This window comes from Rhinoraja longicauda, chromosome 1 (assembly GCF_053455715.1).
Source record: "Rhinoraja longicauda isolate Sanriku21f chromosome 1, sRhiLon1.1, whole genome shotgun sequence".
NCBI classification, from domain to species: domain Eukaryota; kingdom Metazoa; phylum Chordata; class Chondrichthyes; order Rajiformes; family Arhynchobatidae; genus Rhinoraja; species Rhinoraja longicauda.
The window spans coordinates 61348966-61374948 of NC_135953.1; the positions used below are offsets into that span (position 1 = coordinate 61348966).

The 25983-nt window shown below is 42.9% G+C and overlaps 1 protein-coding gene across 1 annotated transcript in view; it reads right to left on the reverse strand.

The window, feature by feature from the left end:
- The window catches only part of kita (KIT proto-oncogene, receptor tyrosine kinase a), a 63351-nt gene extending 38910 nt beyond the window's left edge, over nt 1–24441 (reverse strand). Inside the window, exons 1-4 of the mRNA XM_078398554.1 lie at nt 24324–24441; nt 10250–10489; nt 8733–9023; nt 598–734 (exon numbers count right to left, since the gene is read on the reverse strand). Coding sequence (XP_078254680.1) covers nt 598–734; nt 8733–9023; nt 10250–10489; nt 24324–24375 — 720 coding nt within the window. The 5' untranslated portion in view covers nt 24376–24441. The remainder of the gene's footprint in view (nt 1–597; nt 735–8732; nt 9024–10249; nt 10490–24323) is intronic.
- Nucleotides 24442–25983: the final 1542 nt, after the last annotated feature.

A 25983-nucleotide genomic window follows, 5' to 3' on the forward strand; every position in this document is an offset into this window, starting at 1 on the left:
ATTCCTCAACATCCATCTAGTTCCCTTTGAATAGCATAGTCTGTTTCTGTCATCCATTCAACCAGTGCATTATAGTTCACAACAGCTTGATGAAAGGGTTTAAGTGATGTCTACGCAGCCAACAAAACCCCTTGGAGCCTCTTATTAACTATTTAAATAGTTGAACCTACTTTTTTAAAGTTTTAATATGGAAAAATTTTCATTTGCCTTCATTTAAATTCACTAGCAACAAGTCTGCCTCCTTCTCATCTTCCTTCCACCAATGTTGCCTTTACAATTCTACACACCCGTTTACTGTGAGATCATGATGATGCATGATATGCATCTGAAAGAAGGGACCTCTACTGTACTGTACTGGAGTATCAAGCCTAGTTCTGTAATGTCCAAAGCACAACCTGAACTCAATCTTCTGACCGGGAGGTGGCAGTGGTACCGAAGAGGAACTGGTGAGAGTGAGTGAATTGTTACGCCACTGGTTGAAGAGGATGGACGTACAATCTACACCCCTCCCATAGTTATGTTCTTCTTGGCAAAATGGCATTGATTGAGTTAGAAACTATTGGTTATGAAAACACAGGCTAATGTTATCATACTTACTGGACTTTGCGGATGGTCCCATTTCACACTGACTGCATGGTTTACATTTTTTATCGTGCAAGACATTTGAAACTTCTCTCCTTCCTTCAGCAACCTCTTGTTGACTTCCAAAGTGATTTCTGGTGGACCTTTGGGAACTGACATAAAATGTTATAGCTGACATAAAATAGCACACCAACAATTGTATTTTTCTGATCCAAATCATTTAACATTCATCCTCTAGTGAACTGACCGATCCTCATTGCATTTGCAAAGCAATTCAATTCTGTAATTTTGACTCCTATGCAGTATATTTAATTGATAGAAATAAAACATTTATTTTCCGGTCTTCTGAAATAAAGGCTAATATTTTCTGAGAATTTTGTGGGTTTTTTCCTCAAAACATAACAAAAGTCAGTTTCATGTTAAAATCTGGAACGTTGACATATGCTTTTCACCAATTTTACTGAAAAATTCACATGACTGCAAACTTCCTTAGTCTGCATTGTTCAGTCGCATGTGACAGAAACTGTTTCCTTCTGATAGGGTATTATAAAAATGAAGAAATGCTGAGAGAAATAAGAAAAATGCTAAAACATCTCTCATTCCTTCAAGTAAAACAATTCCTTTTGTTCCTTACCACAAAATAATAGTATTTTGCACATAGAGAACTCTTCCGTGTCAGAATCAAGAGATGAAACATAAATGCATGTCCTTCTGCATTTGTTTCTTCAATGATGTCCATTTAATGTTAACAATGTTTCATAAATTTTAAAAAAGTATGTGAAATATCTTTTGAATAGGGTATTGACAACTTGACTTAGTCGCAAACAGCACTCTTTCCATGAATCAGAGGGTTGCGACATGAAGCTTTAGTGTGGCTTTGAACATATTCCGCACACCCCCCCCCCCCCATAATGGGGATGGATTGCACAGACCGAGCTCTGTCTATCAGACATACTGCCTTTTCACTCTAAATCGCCTATTTTAAAGGTTAACATAGCATTTGTTTCAAGGTGAATGCGTGTTACAAAAGCAAGATTGTTAAAACCCTGGGTCTTGAACTTTAAGGCATCTGTTGGAAAGGCGTTGCTGCAATTGCTGACCACTCCACCTGCAGAAAATGTGCCTGGGTGCTGCTCATGAATGAACATGTTGGAGAACTGGAGCAGCAGCTGGATGACCTCAGGGCCATCTGGGAAAACGAGAATTTCCTGGACAAGACCTTCAGCGAGGTTGTCACAGCAAGGATATAGGAAGAACAAAGATGGGTGACTGCGAGAAAGAGGAGTAAACGTGGAGTGCAGCAGACCCTGGTGGCTGCACCTATTGAAAACAGGTACACCGTCTTGGGAGCAGCCGACACGACAAGATTGAGTGGTAGCCAGGGCTGGGATTCCAACCCTGGTGCCGAGGCTCTATGGGGAAGAGTGATGTCAGGCAGAGCCACAGTGGTGGGAGACTCCATCGTCAGAGGTGCGGATAGATTCTGCGGTAGCAGGCGAGACTCCAGGATGGTGTGTTGCCTCCCTGGTTCCAGGGTCCAGGACATCTCGGAGCGGCTGCACGGCATCCTCAAGAGTGAGGGGGAGCAGCCGGAGGATGTTGTGCATGTTGGCTCAAATGATATAGGTCAGAAGAGGAAGGAGGTTCTGCAACAAGAATTTATGGAATTGGGTCGAAGACTGAAAAGCAGGACCTGCAGGGTAGTGATTTCAGGATTACTTCTAGCACCTCGTGCTAGTGAAGTTAAGAATAGGAAGATAGGGGAAATTAATGTGTAGCTGAGGAGTTGGTGCAGGGGGCAGGGATTCAGATTTCTGGATCATTGGGGTCTCTTCTGGGACAGGGGTGACCTGTATAAAAGGGGCAGGTTGCACCTAAACTGGAGGGGGACCAACATCCTAGCGGGGTTTGCTAATTTTATACGGAAGGGTTGAAACTAGATTGGCGGGGGGTGGGATCTCGCGCAGGACAGAGGCACGTAAGAGACGAGAAGTTGGTATGGAGGGTGGTGTGGGAGAGGTTAGTGGACAGAATAGGCAGGTGAAAGGCGGAGAGCGAGGAAGGAGGGTTGGTTTAAACTGCACGGATTTTAATGGAAGGGGCCTGACAGGTAAGATGAGCTTAGGGCATGGATAGGTACGAGCGACTGGGACATTGTAGCCATGACTGAAACCTGGTTAAGGGAGGGGCAGGACTGGCAGCACAATGTTCTGGGGTATAGGAACTTCAGGAGAGACAGGGGTGAGGAAAAAAAGGGGAGGGGGGTTTGCATTATTGGTTAAGGAGGATGTCACGGCTGTGTTCAGAGGTGACATTATAGATGGTTCGTCTAGTGAGGCTATATGGGTGGAGCTGAGGAACAAGAAAGGGATGATCACCATGTTGGGAGTGTACTACAGACCCCCGAATAGTCAACGGGAAATAGAACAACAAATGTGCCAGGAGATTGTGGACAGCTGCAGGTCAAATAAGGTTGTTGTAGGGGATTTTAACTTTCCCAATACAGACTGGGAAAATCATAGCGTGGAGGGTTTAGGTGGGGTGCAATTCCTCAAAAGCGTTCAGGAGAGTTTTCTTAAGCAGTATGTGGAGACCCCCACACTTGAGAGGGCAACGCTGGATCGAGTATTGGAAAATTGGGAAAGGCAAGTTAATGAAGTGTGTGCGGAGGAGCCTTTTGGCACCAGTGACCATAGTTCCTTTTGGTTTTAGTTAAGGATAGGGATGGAGAGGGTCCATGTGTTAAAATGCTCAACTGGGGTAAGGCCAACTTTGAGGGTATGAGAGAAGGTCTCGCTCAAGTTGACTGGAGCAGGTTTTTTGAGGGGAAAGGAACATCGGCCAATTGGAATGTTTTTAAAAGTGTACTGAAGAATGTGAACGTCCCCGTTAGAGTGAAGGGCAAAGCGGCAAACATAAGGAAGCTTGGCTGACGAGGGAAATTGAGACGTTAGTCAAAAACAAGAAGGATGCATGGGACAGGTATAGGAGCTGGGGTCAAGTGCATCCCTGGAGGAGTTTCGGGAACCAAGGAGTAAACTAAAAAAGGAAATCAGAAGGGCAAAAAGGGGCCAGGAGATAGCTCTGGCAGGTAGCATTAAGGACAATCTCAAAAGATGTTATAAATACATAAGGGGGAAAAGGGTAACGAGAGAGAGTGGGACCTCTCAGGAATCAAAGCGGTCACCTCTGTGTGGAGCCACAGGAGATGGGCAAAGTCCCAAATGAGTATTTCTCCTCTGTATTTACCGAGGAGAAAGACAGTAGGACGGAGGAAATTGGAGCAGTCACTGGAAGTGTCTTGAGAGCAGTCAGGGTTACCGTTGAAGAAGTAGTGAAGGTGGTTGTGAAAGATTGTAGCAGGATCTGGATCAATTGGCCAGGTGGGCGGAGGAATGGTTTATGGAATTTAATACAAAAAAGTATGAGGTGTTGCACTTTAGGACGTCGAACAAGGGCAGGACCTATACAGTATATGGTAGGCCTCTGGGTGGTGTCGTAGAGCAGAGGGATCTAGGAGCACAGGTGCATGGTCCCTTGAAGGCCAAGTCGCAGGTAGATAAGGTGGTCAAAAAGGCTTTTGGCACTTTGGCCTTCATCAGTCAGAGTATTGAGTATAGAAGTTGGGAGGCCATGTTGCTGTTGTACAGGATGTTGGTGAGACTGCATTTAGAACATTGTGTTCAGTTCTGGGCACCATTTAATAGGAAAGATATTGCCAAGCTTGAAAGGGTTCAGTAAAGATTTACAACGATGTTGCCAGGACTAGAGGGTGTGAGCTATAGGGAGAGGTTGAGTAGGCTGGGTCTCTATTACATGGAGCGCAGGAGGATGAGGAGAGATCTTATAGAGGTATACAAAATTATGAAAGGAATAGATCGGGTAGATGCACACAATCTCTTGCCCAGAGTAGAAGACCAGAGGACATAGATTCAAGGTGAAGGGGAAAAGATTTAATAGGAATCTGAGGGGTAACTTCTTCACACAAAGGGTGGTGGGTGTATGGAACAAGCTGCCAGAGGATGTAGTTGGGGCTGGGACTATCCCATCGTTTAAGAAACAGTTAGACAGGTACATGGATAGGACAGGTTTGGAGCGATATGGACCAAGCGCAGGAAAGTGGGACTAGTGTAGCTGGGACATTGTTGGCCGGTGTGGGAGAGTTCGGCTGAAGGGCCTGATTCCACACCGCATCACTTTATGACTCTATGACTCTAATTCTAACTAAGTAATACTGGAACTGATGCAAATTATGCTCCGTAACAGGCAATGACAGATACATCAATGGAAATGGTGAAATATCCTGCTAACTGTTTTGATTTGATGGCACACTCTTCGCTTCTGCTGATCCAAGGGCATAAAAGAGGCGGAAAGAAAAGGCAAATAAAAACTGGATTTTTTCCAAGTTATGCAAAGTTGCGCTTGAACTGCATCAACAATGACCATGTGTGCTCTGACTGTAAATTGCTCACCTGTGGTTCCACCTTTGCTTTCACTAGTTTATGTCGAGTTGTAGTCATAGAGAAATACAGCAAGGAAATAGGCCCTTCAGCCCTCTGGCCAACAAACACCCATTCTTGCATTAATCCTTCATGTTTTGTTCTCCCCAAATTCTCATCAACTCTCCAGATTCTACCACTCACTGACACACACATAAAGCAATTTATAATGGTCAATTAACCTGCCAGTCCAGAGATCTTTGCGACATGGAAGGAAACTGGTGCGCCCAGAGGAAATCTATACAGTCACAAAGAGAAAGTGCAAACTCCAGAATCAGCACCCGTGGTCAGAATTGAACGCTGGTCTCTGTCATTGTTAGGCAGTGGCTCTGTTAATTACCTTTTACCTTGGGGAAAGCATTATTGATGTGGGAAGCATGTGATTAATCTAGAAAATAATCCAAATAATGTTGCAGGACTGGGGGATTTAAGGTATACGGCAAGTCATATTTCCTTGGAACGAAGGAGACTGAGGGGTGACCTTAAACAGCTTTACAAAATCATGACAGGCACAGATAAAGGTAGATGGTCCCAGTCTTTCTCCCAGTGTAGGGGAGTTTAAAACTAGAGGGAATAGGATTAAGGTAAGAGGGGAAAGATTTAAAAGCAACCTGAGGGGTAAGTTTTTCACACAAATGGTGGTAGGTATGTGGAAGGGAGGAAGTGGCAGAGATAGGTAAATTGTAACATTTAAAAGGCATTTGGACAGGTACATGGAGAGGAATGTTAAGTTTAGTTTAGTGATACAGGGAGGAAACCGGCCCTTCGGCCAACAGATCAGCGCAGCTCAGCAATCCCCGCACATTAACACTATCCTACATACACTAGGGACAATTTTTACATTTACCAAGCCAATTAACCTACACACCTGTACATCTTTGGAGTGTGGGAGGAAACCGAAGATCTCAGAGAAAAACCCACGCGGTCAAGGGGACAACGTACAAACTCCTTACAGACAGCACCAGTAGTCGGTATCGAACCCGGGTCTGCGGTGCTGCAAGTGCTAAACACTACTGCTGCTCCACTGTGCCGCCCTTATGGTTTAATATGAAATGGGCAAAACACGGGCAAATGGGACCAGCTCAGGTAAGCATCTTGGGTGAGTTGGACAAAAGGGCCTGTTTCAATACTTTATGACTCTATGATTCTATAAAAAAAAAAAATTCATATATACAGCGCGGAAACAGGCCTTTTCGGCCCACCAAGTCCGCGCCGCCCAGCGATCCCCGCACACTAACACTATTAACACTATCCTACACACACTAGGGACAATTTTAACATTTACCCAGTCAATTAACCTACATACCTGTACGTCTTTGGAGTGTGGGAGGAAACCGAAGATCTCGGAGAAAACCCACGCAGGTCACGGGGAGAACGTACAAACTCCTTACAGTACAGCGCCCGTAGTCAGGATCGAACCTGAGTCTCCGGCGCTGCATTCACGTAAAGCAGCAACTCTACCGCTGCGCTACCGTGCCGCCCTTTAAATTACTTGAAATTGATACCTATTCTAATTTTTTTTTTTAACTGATTACATTTTTTTAAATTCACAGACATATGTAACATTCTAAAAGATACCAAGTCTAAATCAGTAAGTCAGTAAGACTAAATATTTCCCCCAACTCCTTAAACCTACTAACCAACCCTGGAAATTAATGTTTTGCAAGTCTCAAAGGACATTTGTGAAGATCAATTATTATACTGAATGTAAAATAGAATTTTGGAGGAAAATCGGAATAAAGCCAAAGTATATAATTTTAAATCACAATTGTCAGACAATTCTAGCATAGGGAGAGAGAAAGTTACCATTGACCCGTGGATAAGAATCCAGCTGCTGACCGTACTCAACCACTGATATTCAAGTCCATTAAAGTCACTCACACATGCTTTTACCATTAGCCACCGAGGATGAATTTTCCCCGTGTGGCCTTGACCTTGTTCTATTCTCTGGTAAAATATCATTTAAATTCATGGGTGATTTTTTAGCCTCCCCCCTACCTCTTTGCAAAGAATGCAATCTAGTTTATTTTGTGAGGAGAATGTATAATTGTATAATAGTCAACAACTGTGTGAAACAATTGCTCATAGGTGGATTAAATTTAAAAGAAAAATTTGAGTGAGTCATTACTAGTAATTTGCATGATAAACTAGATCCCATAAATCTTTCTCACCTTACTCTTTTGCAAGTACTTCTGTTTTAGGGAGACTGGACAATATACATCCCATCGGCAAACTAGCCCTCAATTGCCATTGCTCCAGCACCTAAACTGAACCTGACTTTCTGTCTTCTACTGAAAATCAAAAAGCAGCAGATGCTGGAAATCAAAGTAATAACAGAAAATGTTGCAAACACTCTGCTGATCAAGCAGCATCTGGGGATATAGAAACAAAGTGAATATTTCAGACCCAAAGGCATACAGTCAGAGACCATGGATCTTTGACGTGAAATGTTTACTCTGATTCTCTTTGCACAAATACTGCCTAACCTGCTGAGCGTTTGTATTTTTCAGTTTGTATTCCTGTCCTAGTTTAATTTAGAGATAATGCAGAGAAACAGGCCCTTCGGGCCACCAGGTCCACCTCGACCATAGATCTCCATTCACACTAGTTCTCAGTAACCCCATTTTCTCATCCACTCCCTACACACTAGGGACATTTTTTTTACAGAGGCCAATTAACCTGCAAACCTGCACATCTTTGGAATGTGGTAGAAACCAGAGCACTTGGAGGAAACCCATGTGGTCATAGGGAGAACGAGCAAACTCCACTCAGTCAGCACCCAAGTTCAGGAACGAACCCGGATCTATGGCACTGTGAGACAGCAGCTCTATCAACTGCGCGTTGTCCCATTCTGGGTTTTAAGGAATTAAACTTATCCCCCCTCGTCCTTCATTTTAAGCCGATATCCATTTCTAGCCAAAGCCCAACAAGATATGTCAATGAAAGGTAAAGAAAAAGCAACAGCCGAACACTGACCAACCATGCTACAATACAGCTGCACAAGCGCATGTGGATTGAGAGAATAAAAATATGGTAAGATTTAGGGAGCAAACTCCAGAGTTTAAGTTTTATCTACAGAAATGAAAGTCGGCAGAGCTGCAGCAATTGAATTAAAAATGATCAAAAAGCCAGAACCGCAGATGAGAGGATACTCTGATGGTAATATAGAGGAGATTACAGAGAAATAATAAAGGAAATACAAAAATGAGCATTTTAATACTGGGCAATAATGAATGGCCTGGTACCATTACTGTCTAGCATCGAACATTAAGGGTAGCTAATATAAAAACAGAAAATGTTAGAAATATTCATCAAATGTAGATAATCAACCTGAAACACGAACACTGCTTCTCCCTCCACAGGTGCTGTCTGACCTGCGAGGTATTTCTGGCACTTTCTGGTTTGATTTCAAATTTCCAGTTTCTGCAATTTTCTTGCTCATGATGGACAATAGCTAATTGCCTGAGGGATCAGAGATTGCCTTCCAATCATTAAATGCACAACTTCGCCTTTGGCAGCGGGGTTGAAGATGGAACGAAATAAGGAGAAAACATGGGCGATGACAGTTATATACTATTTTGTGTTGTAATGAATAGTAATCGCCAGCTCTTTTTAAACAAAACCATAGCACGATTCAAAAAACAAAATTACCTGGTACTATCTGCAATTTAAATTCTTTTGATTTCTTCAGTGTTCCATCCTTTATGGCAGTGCACACATAATACCCGTCAAAATTCATTTTCAGATTTGTGACGCTTATCCCTGTGTAGATGTCAGCTGTATAGGACAAGTTTTTGGGCATGGTGGCCCCCCTACTTTTCTCCAGCCTGAGGTCTTTAATGGTAGGAGATGTTACTCGACAAGGTATAAGTGCCTCAGCTCCTTCATATCCACTCACGAACTTCTGCCACGTTGTTGGATTCACAAACAAATTCCTGGAGTCTTCATGAAAAAAAAGAAAAATGTTAATTTGAAGCAAAAATGGTTTCAAACCTGTAGATATTTAAAGCCACAGTATCATCACACTTGGACGGTATGGGAATTAAATTAGTTAGCAATCAGGACCTCCAGCAGGCCTTAGCAGACAGGTGACCTTGCAGAGGTATACCAAATCATGAGAGACGTAGAGTAGGTGAATAGCCACAATCTTTTCCCAAGGACATGGGAGTCAAAAACTAGAGGGCATAGGTTTAATGTGAATGGAAAGATTTAAAAGGGATAAATGAACTGGTAAACTCAGGTACAATTGCAACATTTAAAAGACACTTAGACTGGCACATGGATGGAAAAGGTCTAGAGGCAAATGGACCAGGCTCAGATAAGTGGGTCCAGCCGGTTAAGCAACTTGGATGTGTGTGTGTTGGTGTTGGTGTGTTGGTGTGTGTGTGTGTGTGTTGGTGTGTGTGTGTGTGTGTGTGTGTGTGTGTGTGTGTGTATGTTGGTATGTATATGTTGGTGTGTGTGTGTGTGTTGGTGTGTGTGTGTGTGTGTTGGTGTTGGTTGGTGTGTGTGTGTGTGTGTGTGTGTGTGTGTGTGTGTGTGTGTGTGTGTGTGTGTGTGTGTGTGTGTGTGTGTGTGTGTGTGTGTGTGTGTGAGTGTGTGGGTGTGGGTGTTTGTGTGTGTGTGCATGTGTGTGTGCGTGCGTGCATGTGTGCGTGCACATGCATATGTGTGCGTGGATATGAGCGCGTGTGCATGCATGGTGTGCATGTGCATGTGTGTGTATATGCTTGAGGCATTTAAACTCACATATCACTTCTGCAGCAATACCCCAGGACCCTGAATAGGAACGACCACTATGTTATGCACCTTATGCTAATGTTCTGTACTTTAACTGTCTACCTGTTGTGCCATGAATGAAGCCATTGATTGATCTTCAAGCTTTTCAAGATTTTCCATATTTTTAAGATTATGATGATAATTTATTTGAATTGTCACCTTCCTATCATTACCCACAATCAGGATGAATTTTTAAATATAGGCAAATAATGTGACAGTCGTACAATTACATCCATAAACAAAGAGAGTAGTCTCAGAATAATTGAGATTAGTGCATGTGCCCATCTGAAATTTTCACAAATTTGTCACCAATTACAGTTTATTCACACTGGCAGATGGAAATCAACCCAATGAAGTTTCAAAAATCACTTGAACAATGGAACAATTACCTTCCACAAACAAGTACAGAGAGCGGTTCTCAGAAGAAGTGGGATTGACACATGTGTATTGGCCGGTATGTTTTGGCTCCGCTGTCTTGATGTTGATTCTATTCCGAGCAATGTTCCTCTTCGCACTCGGTGGAGTTACCCATTGCACTTCAGACCAATCCTTACATTCAAGATCAATGGGATCACCCATTTTCCTGATCAATGTACCATTTTTCGGATAAATCAAAGGTATAGTTACACCTGCACAAGAAACACAAGAATGATTTAATTTGCAGTGGCCATTTGATATTCTAGAACACTACAGCATATGATCAGGCTTTCCTGTCCGCACTGTCTGTGCTGAACATGATGCCAAGACCATCGCTTATCTAATGCACATAAAACATATCCTTCACCTGCCCCTACCTATCCCTATACCTTCTCCCCAGCCTCCATCCAAGGACTCCAGCAGTCCTTCCAGGTGAGACCAGAGATTCACATGCACCTCCTCTAACCTCATCCACTGCAATCCGATGTGACCTCCAGTACACCAGCGAGACCAAGCATAAACTTAACCATTTCGCTGAACATTTGCTCTTGGTCCACCGAGGCCTACTGGATCTCCTGATTGCTAACCATTTTCCTTCCCATTCTCACGCTGACCTTTCTGTCCTTGGCCTCTTCCATTGCCTGAGTGAGGCCATATGCAAACTGGAGGAACAGCACCCCATATTCCACTTGGGTAGCTTACAACCCATTGGTATGAACATTGAATTCTCCAATCTTAACTAACCTCACAAACTCTCCACCCACCCCCCTTTTCCCCAGATAAATGTATATTTCCCCTTACGTTTGACCTCCCAAAGTGCAACACCTCACACTTTCTCAGATTAAATTATGACTGCCATTTCTTCACCCATTGTGGCATCTGAACAATATCTCGCTGTATATCTTCTCATAGTCCACAATCCCAGCAATCTTGGTGTCATCTGCAAACTTGCTAAGCAATCCATCTACATTTACATCCAAGTCCTTTATATATATATCACAAACAACAGAGGTCCCAGAAAAGGGCTTTATCCTCCATAGTACTTTTCAAGAGCCCCTAAGAACCTCCTCCTTAATCTAAAACTGGCCTTGCATTTTGGTATCACACTGATCTCACTGTCCTCCATGTCCTTCTCCTTGGCAAAAATATGTGCAAAGTACTCGTGGTACTCGTTTAGTACATCGCCTACAACCCCAGACTCCAAGGACAAATTCCCTTCTTGATCTTTGAGCGGTCCAACCTTCTACCTGGCTACCCTCGTGCTTTTAATGAAAGTGTAAAGAGCTTTCATGTCACATTTTCGCCTGCTCGTTATTTCCTCCTTTCTTTATATTCCTCAAAGGCCCTGTCTGATTCCATCCTCTTAAACCTTGCATGCATTCCCTTTGACTTTTTGACCAAATTTACAACCTCTGATCATCCAAGGTTCCATTACTTTGCCATCCTTAACCCTCCTCTTAACTGGAACATGCCGGTACTGAACTTCGAACAACTGATCTTTAAAAAACTCCCACATGTCAGATATGGACTTACCCAATAACAATCGCTCCCAGTATCCACATACCAATTCCAGAAACCCTCTTGGATACAGCTCACAAATTCTGCCCCGTCCAACCATTTGGCACTGAACAAATCCCAGTCAATATGGGGGAAGTTAAAATCACCCATTAAACCAACCCTGTTGCTTTGGCATCTTTCGGTAATCTTTGTATATATCTGTTGCTCTATCTCCAGCTTGCTATTAGAGGGCTATAGTATAATCCCATTTGTGTGCTTGCACCTTTCCTATTTCTAAACTGTACCAGTATTGCCTCGGCTGACAAACCCTCCATTCTACCCATATTATTTATGAACAAAAGCATTTACATTAGGAATACTTTATTTCCACATGTGACTAGGCACAGTGAAATTCTTTGCTTGCATACACAATGTATTCACATTTTGATGGACAGATATGGAACTATATGAACACATTTATAGTTTCCATAAAAGTCTATGTTTGGATTTGACTTCATCTAAAATTTCCAAAAACCTTTCTTATTGTACTGAGCCATATATAGTTGGAACTGACATTAAGGGGATATTGCAGATACATGTTTTTATCCATGTCATGTTCAAATCATTTGAAAGAGGCATGGAAACATTGCACAAACATTGAAAGACCAAATAAAATATTACTTTTAATTTTTCTAACATTGGTTTTGTAGGCATCCCCAGCGAAAATGTAACCTTCATCACAACCCTCAAAATAGAATAGTAGCTAAACTCGAGCTATTTGTACTCTTGCTTCCAATTACATGTTGCAATAGATGCCCAGAGGGGATTTTAGGCTAAAACTGGCTTTGAAATTGTTATGCACAAAATGTTTATAATGAATTGTATATTATGTTTATGTAAACGAATGGAAAAGCAAACTGTGGTTTGAAATTATGCATCAAGTAATCTCGTTCTGTGAGGAATGACAAATAAAGCTATTTTGGATTATTTTATTTTGGATGATGCCAAATAAAACTTGTGGTAAGGCACCCATAATGAAATCTAAACTGAACATGGCATGGAAACATTGCACAAACATTGACTAGCCCATTCAACCTGAAAGAACTTTAATGAAGATTCAAACAAATTAAAACAAGTTAAACCTGTTTGTTAGATAATTATCCCCCACCAGTAAACATCCCAGGTTTCCAAGTTAGGTGAAGACCCTCAAAGCAACATGATACTCTATCTGAGATTAGAGATAAAAATGTCTCTTGTTAAAGTGCATGCCTCAAGGGGCTCTGTCTAGACTGATGGTTTGAAAAGAATGATGGATTTCCCATTGTGAAGTTTGTATTTATCAGAGCGAGAGAACTGATAGCAGGGATGCAATCAAAGATCCAAAATTGAGGATTAAAGCCCCAGCAGACAAAATTCTCTTCACCAAAAGTGCCCCTTAAAATAATATTTTCCCCAGGCTGAAATCATGGTCACTTTTGCCTGAGTCAATTGCATCATTTCAACTTGCGTGCGTACTTACACTTTTGAGAACTGGAATACATTTCAATTCTTGCTAAAACAGTGTGTGGAGAGCATTCATACTAAAGAAAGCCTGATAGTTACTTAGCAAGTCATTTTTGAACTCAGGAATGTAAGAAGTACAAGATAGACACAAAAAGCTGGAGTAACTCAGCGGGTGATGTTTCAGGACGAGACCCTTCTTCAGACTGAAAGCAGGAGTCCCTCCGGCTCCTGATCTTTGACCTCAGTGCCACAGTCCTGTAGTGATTCCATATTGCTCAATTCCTCTCATACCTAACAATTCAGCCAATTGAAATCAACAGGGAAAACAATGATCGCCACATAAACCTGTCTACCAATTATCTTTCATGTTTTCTCCTCTCATTGAATATTATTTTCACCCCCAGTACTCCTTCAGAGCATTAGCAACTGCTGATGTGATACAAAGACTGGGCGATTCCAAGCTCCCAGCTTCGTTGCATTAAATCCAGTATCGGCCATAGTAGGGCCATCACAGAATTTTTATCTCCACAAAAATTGCTTGGCAAACATGTTGCATATGAGATCAAGTCTGAAATTTCAGGTCCAGTAGGCCAGAACATCAAATGTTACTACAGTTATTTACCTGCTTAACCTTGTCTCTGGTTAGAAAGAAGGCAGATTGCTGAGTTGCCCGCCAATCACCAAAGTACCTACCTTCTCAGTTGCCGGTTCCCAGTCTCTGTATCAATGGGGGGCTCCTTGACCAGAGAGCCAGGCTCCACCAAGATTTATTGAAGAACCTGGACTACTGAATGGAAGGACCCCCTTAAAACACACAACCTTCTCCAGTATTTTTATCTGTAGGTATGTCAAGTCAAGTCAAGTCAATTTTATTTGTATAGCACATTTAAAAACAACCCACGTTGACCAAAGTGCTGCACATCTGATTAGGAAAAAAAAGAAAGAAACAACATACAGTGGCAGGCAGCCAAACACACCGGCGCGGCCATCTTGAACAAAATGTTTATGTGCACCGAGACAATTAAAGGAAAGTAAGTGGAAAGATATAGAGCCATGCAGTGCAGGAAGGAACTGCAGATGCTGGTTTACACCGAAAATGGACAAAAAATGCTGGAGTAACTCAGCGGGACAGGCAGCATGTCTGGATAGAAGGAATGGAGGATGTTTCTGGTCAAGACCCTTTTTCAGACTTCTTCAGAGAAGTGTTTCGACCCGAAACATCACCCATTCCTATCCAGAGATGCTGCCTGTCCGCTGAGTTACTCCAGCATTTTGTGTCTATCTTCAAGCCATACAGTGCATTTGGAGCAGAAGGTTCAGGGAGATGTGGACTAATAACAGTGAGCATAGAGCACAGAAGAATGATCCAAGTCACCTTCCTTCACAATAGAAACAAAGAACTGCAAATGTTGGTTAATAGAGGCCTTACTTCAGACTGACCCCTCGAGACGGGATCCTTCTCTCGACCCATGTCACCTATCCATGTTCTCCAGAAATGCTGCCTGATCTGCTGAGTTACTCCAGCATTTTGTGGCCTTTTCACCACTCCTCACATAATAGCTGAGATAACGGGAGGGAACCTAGAACCTGGGATTAGTGTCCACAGCAAAGTAAAAGACTTAATGTTGACAGAGGTTTCTCATTCATTCCTGTCAATCTGTTCCATGATCATGTCCACTTTCAGACCTTAGCACAGAAGCCGTTGGATGTTTTGGGTATTTAAGACCTTCCCTGTGCAAAATAAATGCTCTACTGGGTTTAAAACACAAATTGGGGTGAGGGAGGGGGGTTTAGGGGTCAGCAATGCATGCACTGATGTTCTGGTTGATTTTACCTGAAACGCAGAGAATTTGTGAACTAAATGTGTTGTTTCTTGGATGAGTTTGAAGCTTCTGGCAATTCAGCAGAACTGCATTCAGATACGTGTAAATGGACATAAATAATAATTTTGGAGTTATAAAATCTGACCCATTGGCCCAAATTGTCCATGCCAATCAAGATTCCGACCTGAACTAATCCCACTTATTGGCTCATAACTCTCTAAACTCTCTATCCATGGCCCTGACCAAATGTCTCTGAAATGTTTTTTAGATGGTGTAGTTGTACCCATCTCTACAGGTTCCTCTGTTGACAGCTCATTCCATATACCCACCACCCTCTGTATGGAAAACCTGCCCCTTATGTACCCTTTAAATCTGTCTCCTTCCACCTTAAACCTCGTTTTATATTCCCCTATCATTTAAGAAATGATTGTGACAATAGACAATAAAAAATAGGTGCAGGAGTAGGCCATTCAGCCCTTCGAGCCAGCACTGACATTCATTGTGATCATGGCTGATCATCCACAATCAGTACCCCATTCCTGCCTTCTCCCCACATCCCTTGATCCATCTAAGTCTCTCTTGAAAGCATCCAGAGATCGGCCTCCACTACCTTCTGGCAGAGAATTCCACAGATTCACAACACTCTGGGTGAAAACGTTTTTCCTCATCTCTGTTCTAAATGTCCTACCCCTTATTCTTAAACTATGGCTACTGGTTGTGGACTCCCCAAAATCAGGACATGTTTCCTGCCTCTAGCATGTCCAATCCCTTAATAATCTTATATGTTTCAATAAAATCCCCTCTCATCCTTCTAAATTCCAGTGTATACAAGCCCAGTCGCTCCATTCTTTCAACATATGACAGTCCCGCCATTCCGGGAATTAACCTTGTGAACCTATGCTGCACTCCCTCAATAGCAAGAATGTCCTTCCTCAAATTTGGAGACCAAAACTGCACACAATACTGCAGGTGTGCTCTCACCAGGGCCATGTACAACTGCAGAAGGACATCTTTGCTCCTAAACTCAACTCCTCTTGTTATGAAGGCCAACATGCCATTAGCTTTCTTCGCTGCCTGCTGTACCTGCATGCTTACTTTCAGTGACTGATGTACAAGGACACCCAGATCTCATTGTACTTCCCCTTTTCCTAACTTGACACCATTCAAATAATAATCTGCCTTCCTGTTCTTGCCACCAAAGTGGATAACCTCACATTTATCCACATTAAACTGTATCTGCCATGCCTCTGCCCACTCATCCAACCTGTCCAAGTCACCCTGCATCCTCATAGCATCCTCCTCACAGGTCACACTGCCACCCAGCTTTGTGTCATCTGCAAATTTGCTAATGTTACTTTTAATCCCTTCATCAAAATAATTAATGTATATTGTAAATAGCTGCGGTCCCAGCACCGAGCCTTGCAGCACCTCACTAGTCACTGCCTGCCATTCTGAAAGGGACCCGTTAATCCCTACTCTGTTTCCTGTCTGCCAACCAATTTTCTATCCATGTCAGTACCCCAACCCCAATACCATGTGCTCTAATTTTGCCCACTTTTCTCCTATGTGGGACCTTATCAAAAGCTTTCTGAAAGTCCAGGTACACTACATCCACTGGCTCTCCCTTGTCCAATTTCCTAGTTACATCCTCAAAAAATTCCAGAAGATTAGTCAAGCATGATTTCCCCTTCGTAAATCCATGCTGACTCAGACCAATACTGTTACTGCCGCTATTTCATCTTTCATCTGCCATGCATCTTCCCACCACTGATGTCAGGCTAAGTGATCTATAATTCCCTGTTTTCTCTCTCCCTCCTTCCTTGACCATAACCCAGTGATTCTATAAATCTCTATAAAGTCACTCAGCCTCCTTCACTTGAGGGAAAACAGTTTTAGCCTTTTCAGTCTTGCCTTGTAACTTATGCCTCCAATCCTGGCAACATTCATGTGAATCTTTTCGGCACCCGCTCTAGCTTAGTCACAATCTTTCTATAACATGGCCACCAAAACTACACACAATACTCCATGTGGTCTCACCAATGTCGTAATATGACATCCTAAGTCTTGTAGAAACAAGAAACTGCAGATGCTGGTTAATACATAAAATGACACAAAGTGCTAGAGTAATTCAGCACATCAGGCAGCATCTCTGGAGGATATGGATAGGTGACATTTCGAGTACATTTCGAGTACATTTCGAGTTGAAGGCAAGCATTCCATATGCCTTCCTCACTGCCTACTTGTGTCACCACTTTAAGGGAACAATCACTTTGCACCCAACAGGAGCCTGCTGTTCACTATATATGTCCTGTTCTGGTTTATCTTCCCAAATTGCATAATTTGGCACCTTGAGTTAAATTCCATCATCCATTCCTTTGCTCATGTTCACATTTGATCTATCCAGTCATAACCGTCACGGTTCGCTATACCACCATTTATTGTGTCATCCGCAAATTTATTAATCATGCCATCAAAATCGTTAATATATATGATCGTGTGTCACATGCCTCCAACCGAAAAAAACAACCCTCTAATACCACCCTCTGACTCCCACCACAAAGTCAATTGCACCCTGGTGTATATGTCAATAAACTAATCTAATCAATTTTGTCTCCAATTTTGTTTACTCTGTGCTGATTGTCATTGTTAGTTTATCAGTATAAGGTTTATTAATCTCTTCATATTATCTCTTGCTTGTACTAGATGCTATTCATATTTCAAGTTCCTTCAATTAAAATGAATACCACATTATTATTTTTAAAATAAAATGAATTGAACACGAGCAATATAGGATGGAAAATGGTAACATGGCATTTAATACGTTCTGTATTTTTACATGTATGATCCTAGTAAGCATGGAAGCTGCAGGCAACAGCGACTACACACTTTGATGTGAATTATACAAAACTCTGAGACAGATGTGCGAGTGGGTGGTGCTGAATTTTCTAAAGGGGCCTCTTCTACTTTGAATAGACAATGACAATAGACATTCGACACTGAAGGGAAGCAATCAATGACAGGTTCGCCATCCTCAAAGGTGTTCAGAAAGCAAAACGGTCAGACTGAATTGTGCCAACTCCATACAGGCTTGCAGCATCTCCTCCTTCTACAGTCGAAGGGGGTGGATGTGAGGGAGGAACTTTGAGAGTTGACAAGTCGGCAAACCGTTTTCTTTGCCTCAGAATTCCCCAAGATCATCTTCTGATCCAAGTCCCCTCCGTGAGGCAGAATGAGATGTGCTCACACTTCTTCCTCCAGAAGGATCAGAGGGGGAGCTGTATGATCCACAGCTTTAAGGAAGACGGCTTGATAAATTCCTTGCGGACGAACATATTGAGGAGCTGCAAATCCTTCTATATCGGTGGTATGAAGGAGAGGCTGCAGACAGCACAGCCTCCCAGAGCTTCCTGTCCTCTATTGTGGAGGTCATAGAGGACAGCAGGCAGGATAGTCTGGATCAACCACTGACCCTGGAGGACCTGACGTGCTCCAACCATTCATTTGACTCGAGTAGAACCCCCGGATATAACGGTTTACCAGCTGAGTTGTGCTCGGCTCTGTGGGACTAGGTGGGTCCAGACCTGTTGGAAGTGTACAATGGTATATTTTTGGTCAGCAGCAGGTCAAAATCCATGTGGAAAGGTATCATCACCTTCATTGGATACCATGAAGAATTGGAGACCCAACTCACAACTGAATGTGTAGGAAGGAACTGCAGATGCTGGTGGACCCAAAATGCTGGAGTAACTCAGTAGGTCAGGCAACACCTGGGTTTGATCCCGACTACGGATGCTGTCTACGGAGTTTGTACGTTCTCCCCGTGACTGCGTGGGTTTTCTCCGAGATCATCGTTTTTTTCCCACACTCCAAAGACATACAGGTTTGTAGTTTAATTGGCTTGGTATCAATGTAAATTATGCCTGGTGTGTGTAGTATTAGTATGCGGGGATTGCTGGTCAGTGCGGACTCGGTGGGCTGAAGGGCTTGTTTCCGCTCTGTATCTCTAAACTAAACTAAACTAAATTGCATTGATCCAAAGTTGGGGCACCAATTGTTATTACCTGTTGAGGTTCTATCTATCCAGAGAGTTGCAAGGAAAGGACCTGGCACTGTTGTTACACAATGTGCCATCAGCTGGACATAGCCGCATTGCCTCTCCTTTGTGAAAAGGTTCTTCCAGACCAACATCTCTGACCAAGAGTCCAACGATCCATCAGATCGCTGTGGTGTCTTTCCCTGAGTAGACTGCCCAGTTTGTCTGGCAAAGTGCCTCCGCCAGAACTCACCAACAAGTACCAAGGCCTCGCTTGGTACTCCCAGTCAGATCCTTTCTGTGAAGTTGGAGTCTTACTCCTAATTCATGCTGCACTCAAGATGGTTGCTATGGAGGGGAGATGTTTGCCCACCTCTGAAGATTGGAAATTTACTAAGAGGAAGCTCAGAAATTCTATGCAATTTCTGTCAAGTGCAGGAATTACTTAATGATTTATGCATTGATCAATTTCTACTTAAAAAAAATCTTTTCACAGATAGCTATATCACTTAATGTAAGTGCGCATCAGAAAGTCACAGGCAGCCTATCCGCAAGTGTCCTTTACACACTTGTGACCTGCAAAGTACCTTATCAGGTTTTGTTGAAGTTGTATTCTGTATAAGCTAATTCTCCATCAATAGTCAGTTACCAAATCTGTGAAAGGCAGAGAGCGCCATTGTCAGCCAGGAATTATATGCATTGCAAACAAGTCACCAGGTAAACATTTCCTTCTGATAAAACCAAGACTTTGATAAAACTATTGTTTCAATAAATTAAATCCAGTACTTCAGTCTGACAATATTTACTGAATGTTCCCTTAAGATGTTTGCTGATTATAAACAAAGTGTTTTGTTCCATTGTCCCTTTTGTATGGTCAGTCTGCCTGACTGAAATTGAAACGTGACTGAAGCAGAATTTCTTACATCAGACATTATGATCAAGGCCAGACTTTTTTAGTTATGATAAAGACCACAGCACTCATGCCAATACTCCACCTTCTCCCGAGGTATAAGGTAAATGCTCAATTACAGCTAATGATGAAACCTACTGCATTTTAGTTTAGTTTAGAGATACAGTGCCGAAATAGGCCCTTCAGCCAACCTTGTCCCCGCACATTAACACTATCCTACACACACTAGCGACAATTTTACATTTACACCAAGCCAATTAACCTACAACCTACGTCTTTGGAGTGTGGGGGGAAACCGAAGATCTCAGATAAATCCCATGCAGGTCACTGGGAGAACACACAAACTCCGTACAGACAGCACCCGTAGTCGGGATCGAACTCTGGCGTTGTAAGGCAGTAGCTCTACTGCTACATCACTGTGTCGCCCTTATATCCAATTGGAATTGTTAGCTTCCAGCTTCAACTCCATCTTGTTCAAAAGCAATCAGAAAGTTAACCCATGCCTGAGGTTTCAAAACAACTAGATTCCACTTCTTCCATTCTATCTTTACTGTCCTCCACACCCACAATCATCTAAAATTCTGCCAGCAATATCGCTGCATCCCTTCCTGGATTAAGTTCTCTTTGTCAAATTCCCCTTGCCTTGCTGGCGTGCAGTAGCTTTTTAGTTTTAGTTTTAGAGATGCAGTATGGAAACAGGCCCTTCAGTTTTGAAAGTTTTACAGGTCAGCAACCTATTTAGACCAGGTTCATGTAAGACATGAGGATACTAAGGCACTGACCTGAAACATTAATTTTAACTCCCTCTCCACAGCTTTCGAATGAACTGCCGAATATCCTCACCATTTTCTGCTTTTATTTTAGGCTTGGTGATGTTTCACACTAAGGATTTCACTAAGGAAGATTTCACAGTGATGTTTCACTAAGGATTTCACAGTGTTTCATCTTCATTTGTGGCACCTTAGATTATGGCATGATCTGTGACCACATGGCACAACACCTGAACAACATTCAGGCATTTAATGTTGCAACAATCACCAAAGCACCCATCAGCAACATTCTGGTTGAAGAGAGAAAAGAAGTCCTTGTTGATCATAAAAATACTGTTTCAACAAGAACAGGTAAGAGGGTGATATTCTAATTCCCCAAAGTTTTTCCATCTAAGAAGCTAATACTCAGAGTTTCAGCACTGTCCTGTACAAAATTGTCCATTTGGTTGACTGCTCTTCCGTTATCTTAAGCATTAATTTCATCCGTCGTTGGCCCACAGTGGGATCGGTGTGTCCTGTTAATAGAACGCATGTACCAACTCACCCAGGCTTCTCCAGAAGATCTTCCCAACCAAATATCATTTTAGTCGGAGCGAATGCTTAATGTTCAGAACTGGTACATGGAACCATGTTCATGTTCACTCCAAGTCATCCAACACATTAATTCGGAAATATATTGTATTTCTTTCATTTACCACTTAGACTACTTGATCACCACTCAAATTACATTATGGGATTACATGGAGTGAATCAGTTCAAGAGTGCTCTGACCTAACAAATGAAAATAGGGATGGTGATAAATAATGGTCTTGCCAACACATACCACCGAAGAATAAAAGAACAGGATAGACAGCTTCTTTGAAGTGAAAAATAGCAACAAACCATTTATTTCACACTTTTACTGTGATTGAACATTTCAAGTTGGCTTGATAGAAGGGATATCAAACATCAAGCACACCAGGTTATTCTAAGACGGATGGTCAGAAAGATACATCTTCAAGATAACTCTGAAGAGGGTGAGGGGTGAGAGACGGGGGGGGGGGGGGGGGGGGGGGGGGGGGGGGGGAGGGGGGGGTAGAGTTTAGGGAAGGGAATACCAGGGATCAGGGTGAATGCAGCTAAATGAACCATTATCAATAGTGGGCAAGTTAAAGTCAAGAATTTGTAAGTGTTTCATCAATATGAAATGTTATTTTGTTTCATCCTCTGCAGACTATCTCTGGCTTAAGGGATGTACTTAGGTTTTTCTCTCTTAAATATAATGTGTTTTCTCTGTTTATTCCGTTTCAAATGAAACCATTGAAAGATTATAAACTAAATATAACTGAAGCATCACAATAGAAATTGCCGTTAATGATACATATAAATATATAGTTCACAAAAGCATAGTTGTCACTTTGAAGGGGAAGGTAGATAAATGCACGTGTGAGGAAGGGAGAGAATGATATGCTGGTGTGGTTTGAAAGAGTAGGAATGTTTAGGAGAAGAACAGAAGAAATGGGAGCAAGGATCAGCCATTGGATTCTTCTTGCTTGTTCTCCTAATCAAGAATATCAGGAAGAGACTGCAGCTGCTGGGGCAGTTCTTGGGCAAAGGAAACAAGCTGCTGGAGGAACTCAGTGGGCTCAGACATCATCCATGGAGGCGACGTGATGCATCAGGACTGATCTAAAAGGCCTCGACCCGAAACATTGACTATCCCTTTTTTCTCCACAAATGCTGTTTGATCCCGCTGACTCCCTCCAGCACCTTGTTTATATGGGTCAATGTTTTACGGGTGCCTCTTTCTGCACTCATTCCAAATCCTTGCTTCCCTTGATAAGCCAAAATCGTATAGGAAACCAATAGAGAATAACTACCAAGAATGCTGTAAAGTCAATGACCCGAAACGCCAAGTTTCTCTTTCCACATATGTTGCCTGATTTGGTGCGTATTTCCATGTCCCGTTTGATTTTACATTTCCAACAGTCTGAAGGAGGGTCTCGACCTGAAACGTCACCCATTCCTTCTCTCCAGAGATGCTGCCTGACTTCCTCCAGCATGTTTGTGTTTTATTTTCCCGAACAACCTCCACATTTTCAAGAAGCTGGAGTAACGCAGCGGGTCAGGCAGCATCTCTGGAGAGAAGGAATGGGTGACGTTTCGGGTCGAGACCCTTCTTCAGACTGCGTACGTTTAAACGTGTCCGTTTACATTCACATTTCCATCAGCCTGAAGAAGGGTCTCGACCCGAAACGTCGCCCATTCCTTCTCTCCAGAGATGCTGCCTGTCCCGCTGAGTTACTCCAGCTTTTTGTGTCTACCTTCGGTTTAAACCAGCATCCGCGTTTTCTTCCTGCACAACCACGATGATTTGCCAGCGCCCGTTGGAAATAGACTGAATGGGCATTATTGTGGAGACCTGGGCGAGCTCAGGGAAACCCCGGCTGCCACGGAGCCTTGCATTGGGGGGTTGCAGGCAAAACCAGCGACTACAACCTGTAAACTCTGCCGGCGGGATCTTCAAACGCGATCCCAACCTCGCTTTACCATTGGCGCCCGCGAACATAAAGCGCCTGCAACCTCAATGAATTGTCTGTAAGGAATTCACCATTCAAACTAAATGCAAATTCACCTTCCTCCCAGAGGGCTAAACCTTCCGGCTCAACCCGCACGGACGGCGCTAACATCAAAGCCTCTTTTACAGCAAAAACTTTGAACGGATAAACCCTATGTTAGCGCATCTGATTTCCCATTCGTTCATTCTGCATTTATTAGCACCGAGGATGATTTCCTGGTATTTCCCCAGCTTCCCATTGCACCTTTTAGACCGAGATATTGTACCTGTCCCACAAGACTAATGAAGGGCAGCGTTGTACTGTGCGCGCAGGCGGTTTCAAGCGACTTTCGGGACCACGGTAGAGCGCCTGGGGGCAGCGATCAGAGGAGAAACAGTTGGAAATAGAGAGAAATAGCAAGAAAAAGTTTAGAAACAAAGAACTGCATATGCTGGCTAATACAGAAAAGGACACAAAGTGCTTTGAGAAATTCAGCGGGAAATTCAGCGGGTCTCTCTGGAGAACGTAGATAGGTGATGTTTCGGGTCGAGCCCCTTCATCAGTCTGAAGATGTTATCTATCCATGTTCTCCAGAGCTGCTGCCTGACCCGCTGAGTTACTCCAGCACTTTTGTGTCCTTTTGAGAAATAGTAAAGGTCTGTCAGAAATAGCCAGACATGACCAGGAACAGCAGCTGGTTGCAATCTACAGTAAGTTGTCTAAAAGTAAACATCACCACTCGCCCAAATGTTCTCTTAACTTTCCAAACTCCAGAGCAACAATTGGCGGCGGACCGTGATACTGCTTCTTTGCTTCTTTATTTACCTTTTACACTTCGACTACAGTTAAAGTGTACACAATCATCCACTTAACAGTCAAACGCGAAACCGGGCTTCTCCGCGTGAATATCACACGCAGACGGATATTTTAAATGACCAATATTCCTAAAGTAAAGAGACAGTCGTTTCCTTGCCTTGATGGAGAGCCAGGGTGAGGATAAGTGCAGCAGCCCAGCGTAGAGCCATGAGGCAGCGTTGTGGCTGCTTATTCGATTGAATCACCTGCCGGAGCTAATGCTCGCACGTCCCAGTCTCACGCCTCTGATCCGCTCCGTGCTGTTCCCAACAGTTTTACACACTGGGCTCTGACGTGCTTCCCCTTTTCTCCCGAGGGTTGGTTTGCCTTACGAAGAGGTTGACTCCGAGAATATGTCTTTTGTTGGTGTCGATGCATTTGAATAACCGCCGCTCGCAAAACAAACGTGCTGTTTTGGAAAGTGGGATATTTAAAGTAAACTAAACGATGAATTACATCCACTCTTGGACATGGTTTAAAAAAAGAGGGAAATGCTGGCAATGCAAAGTGACAGTCAGCATCTGTAAACAAAAAGTTGTAAACACAAAATTTCCTTCACGTTGTATATCTCTTTGTTCGCACGTCGCTGATACCATTATTGATTTCCAGCATTTTGGCATTTTCCATTTTATTGGACAAATTTTATGCAACGGATCTTATCGGGAAGTCTATAGTGCAGCAGTTCCACATTACAAAACTGTTGGACAATTGGCCTGCCTGCATATAATTTAATAAGGGAAAGAAATGGATAACACTTACATATTATCAAAGACCTGGGATAGGTGGTCAGAAATTATGTACAACAACCAAACGGTGGCTGGGGAGTTGGAATTTCACATATTTCCACTAATATAATCAGTTAAAGAAGACATTTAATAATCGGAGCACACGGTTTCTCAAGCCTTCCATCAAATAGCAACCTTTAACTATATCTGTGTTTAGCTTGTGTGGGAAGGAACTGCAGATGCTGGTTTGAATCGAAGATAGACACAAAAAGCTGGAGTGACTCAGCGGGTCAGGTAGCATCGCTGGAGAAGAATATCTGACTTTTCAGGCCCAGACACTTCTTCAGACTGAGCTCTATCTGCTATGAGCAGATCTGTCTATTTGCTTTCAGTTTGCGCCTCCAGCACGAAATAATTAAATGCGCGTCCCTCCTTGGAACAATTATCGGCAGTTATTAACACCAACAGTGTTGATCCATAGAGATAAATATAATAAACAGTGGCAGTTTATTAGTCGTGTGTTATTGCTCAAGTGAACACATCAGCATCTCTAATTCTGGTCATAGTGAGGGGGGGGGGGGGGGATGAGGAGGGGCGGGTATGTTGGTCTCATTTAAAAGTTGGAGACGATGCTAAAGTGCGCGCCCTAGTGTTAATGTCTCCAACGTGACCAGAGTCTGGTGAAAATAAGGTTTTTCCACCTTAAATCAGTTAAGCCTGGAAAATGTCGCCGGGATCACAGTGATCACTGAACCCACGCCCATGTCAACGCCTGCACATGCACACAAAATTTGTGTTCTCATTTTTTTAATGAGATTAGCATCCCCGCGACGCTAACCGGCGTTTATTGCCTTGGTGCCTATCCATTGAATTCAATTGCATAAGAGACAAAAAAAGTAAAAACAAAAAACGAACACTGCTCAAGTCAGCCTGTTTTTATTTTAAATTTCCAACATCTGTGGAAAGCCCCTGGCTTTAAATTGTCACTCCCCTTCCAGCACCCTTTTCATTTCTGGCCTCAGTCCACCCGTGCGCCGATCAAACCCTTCTCAC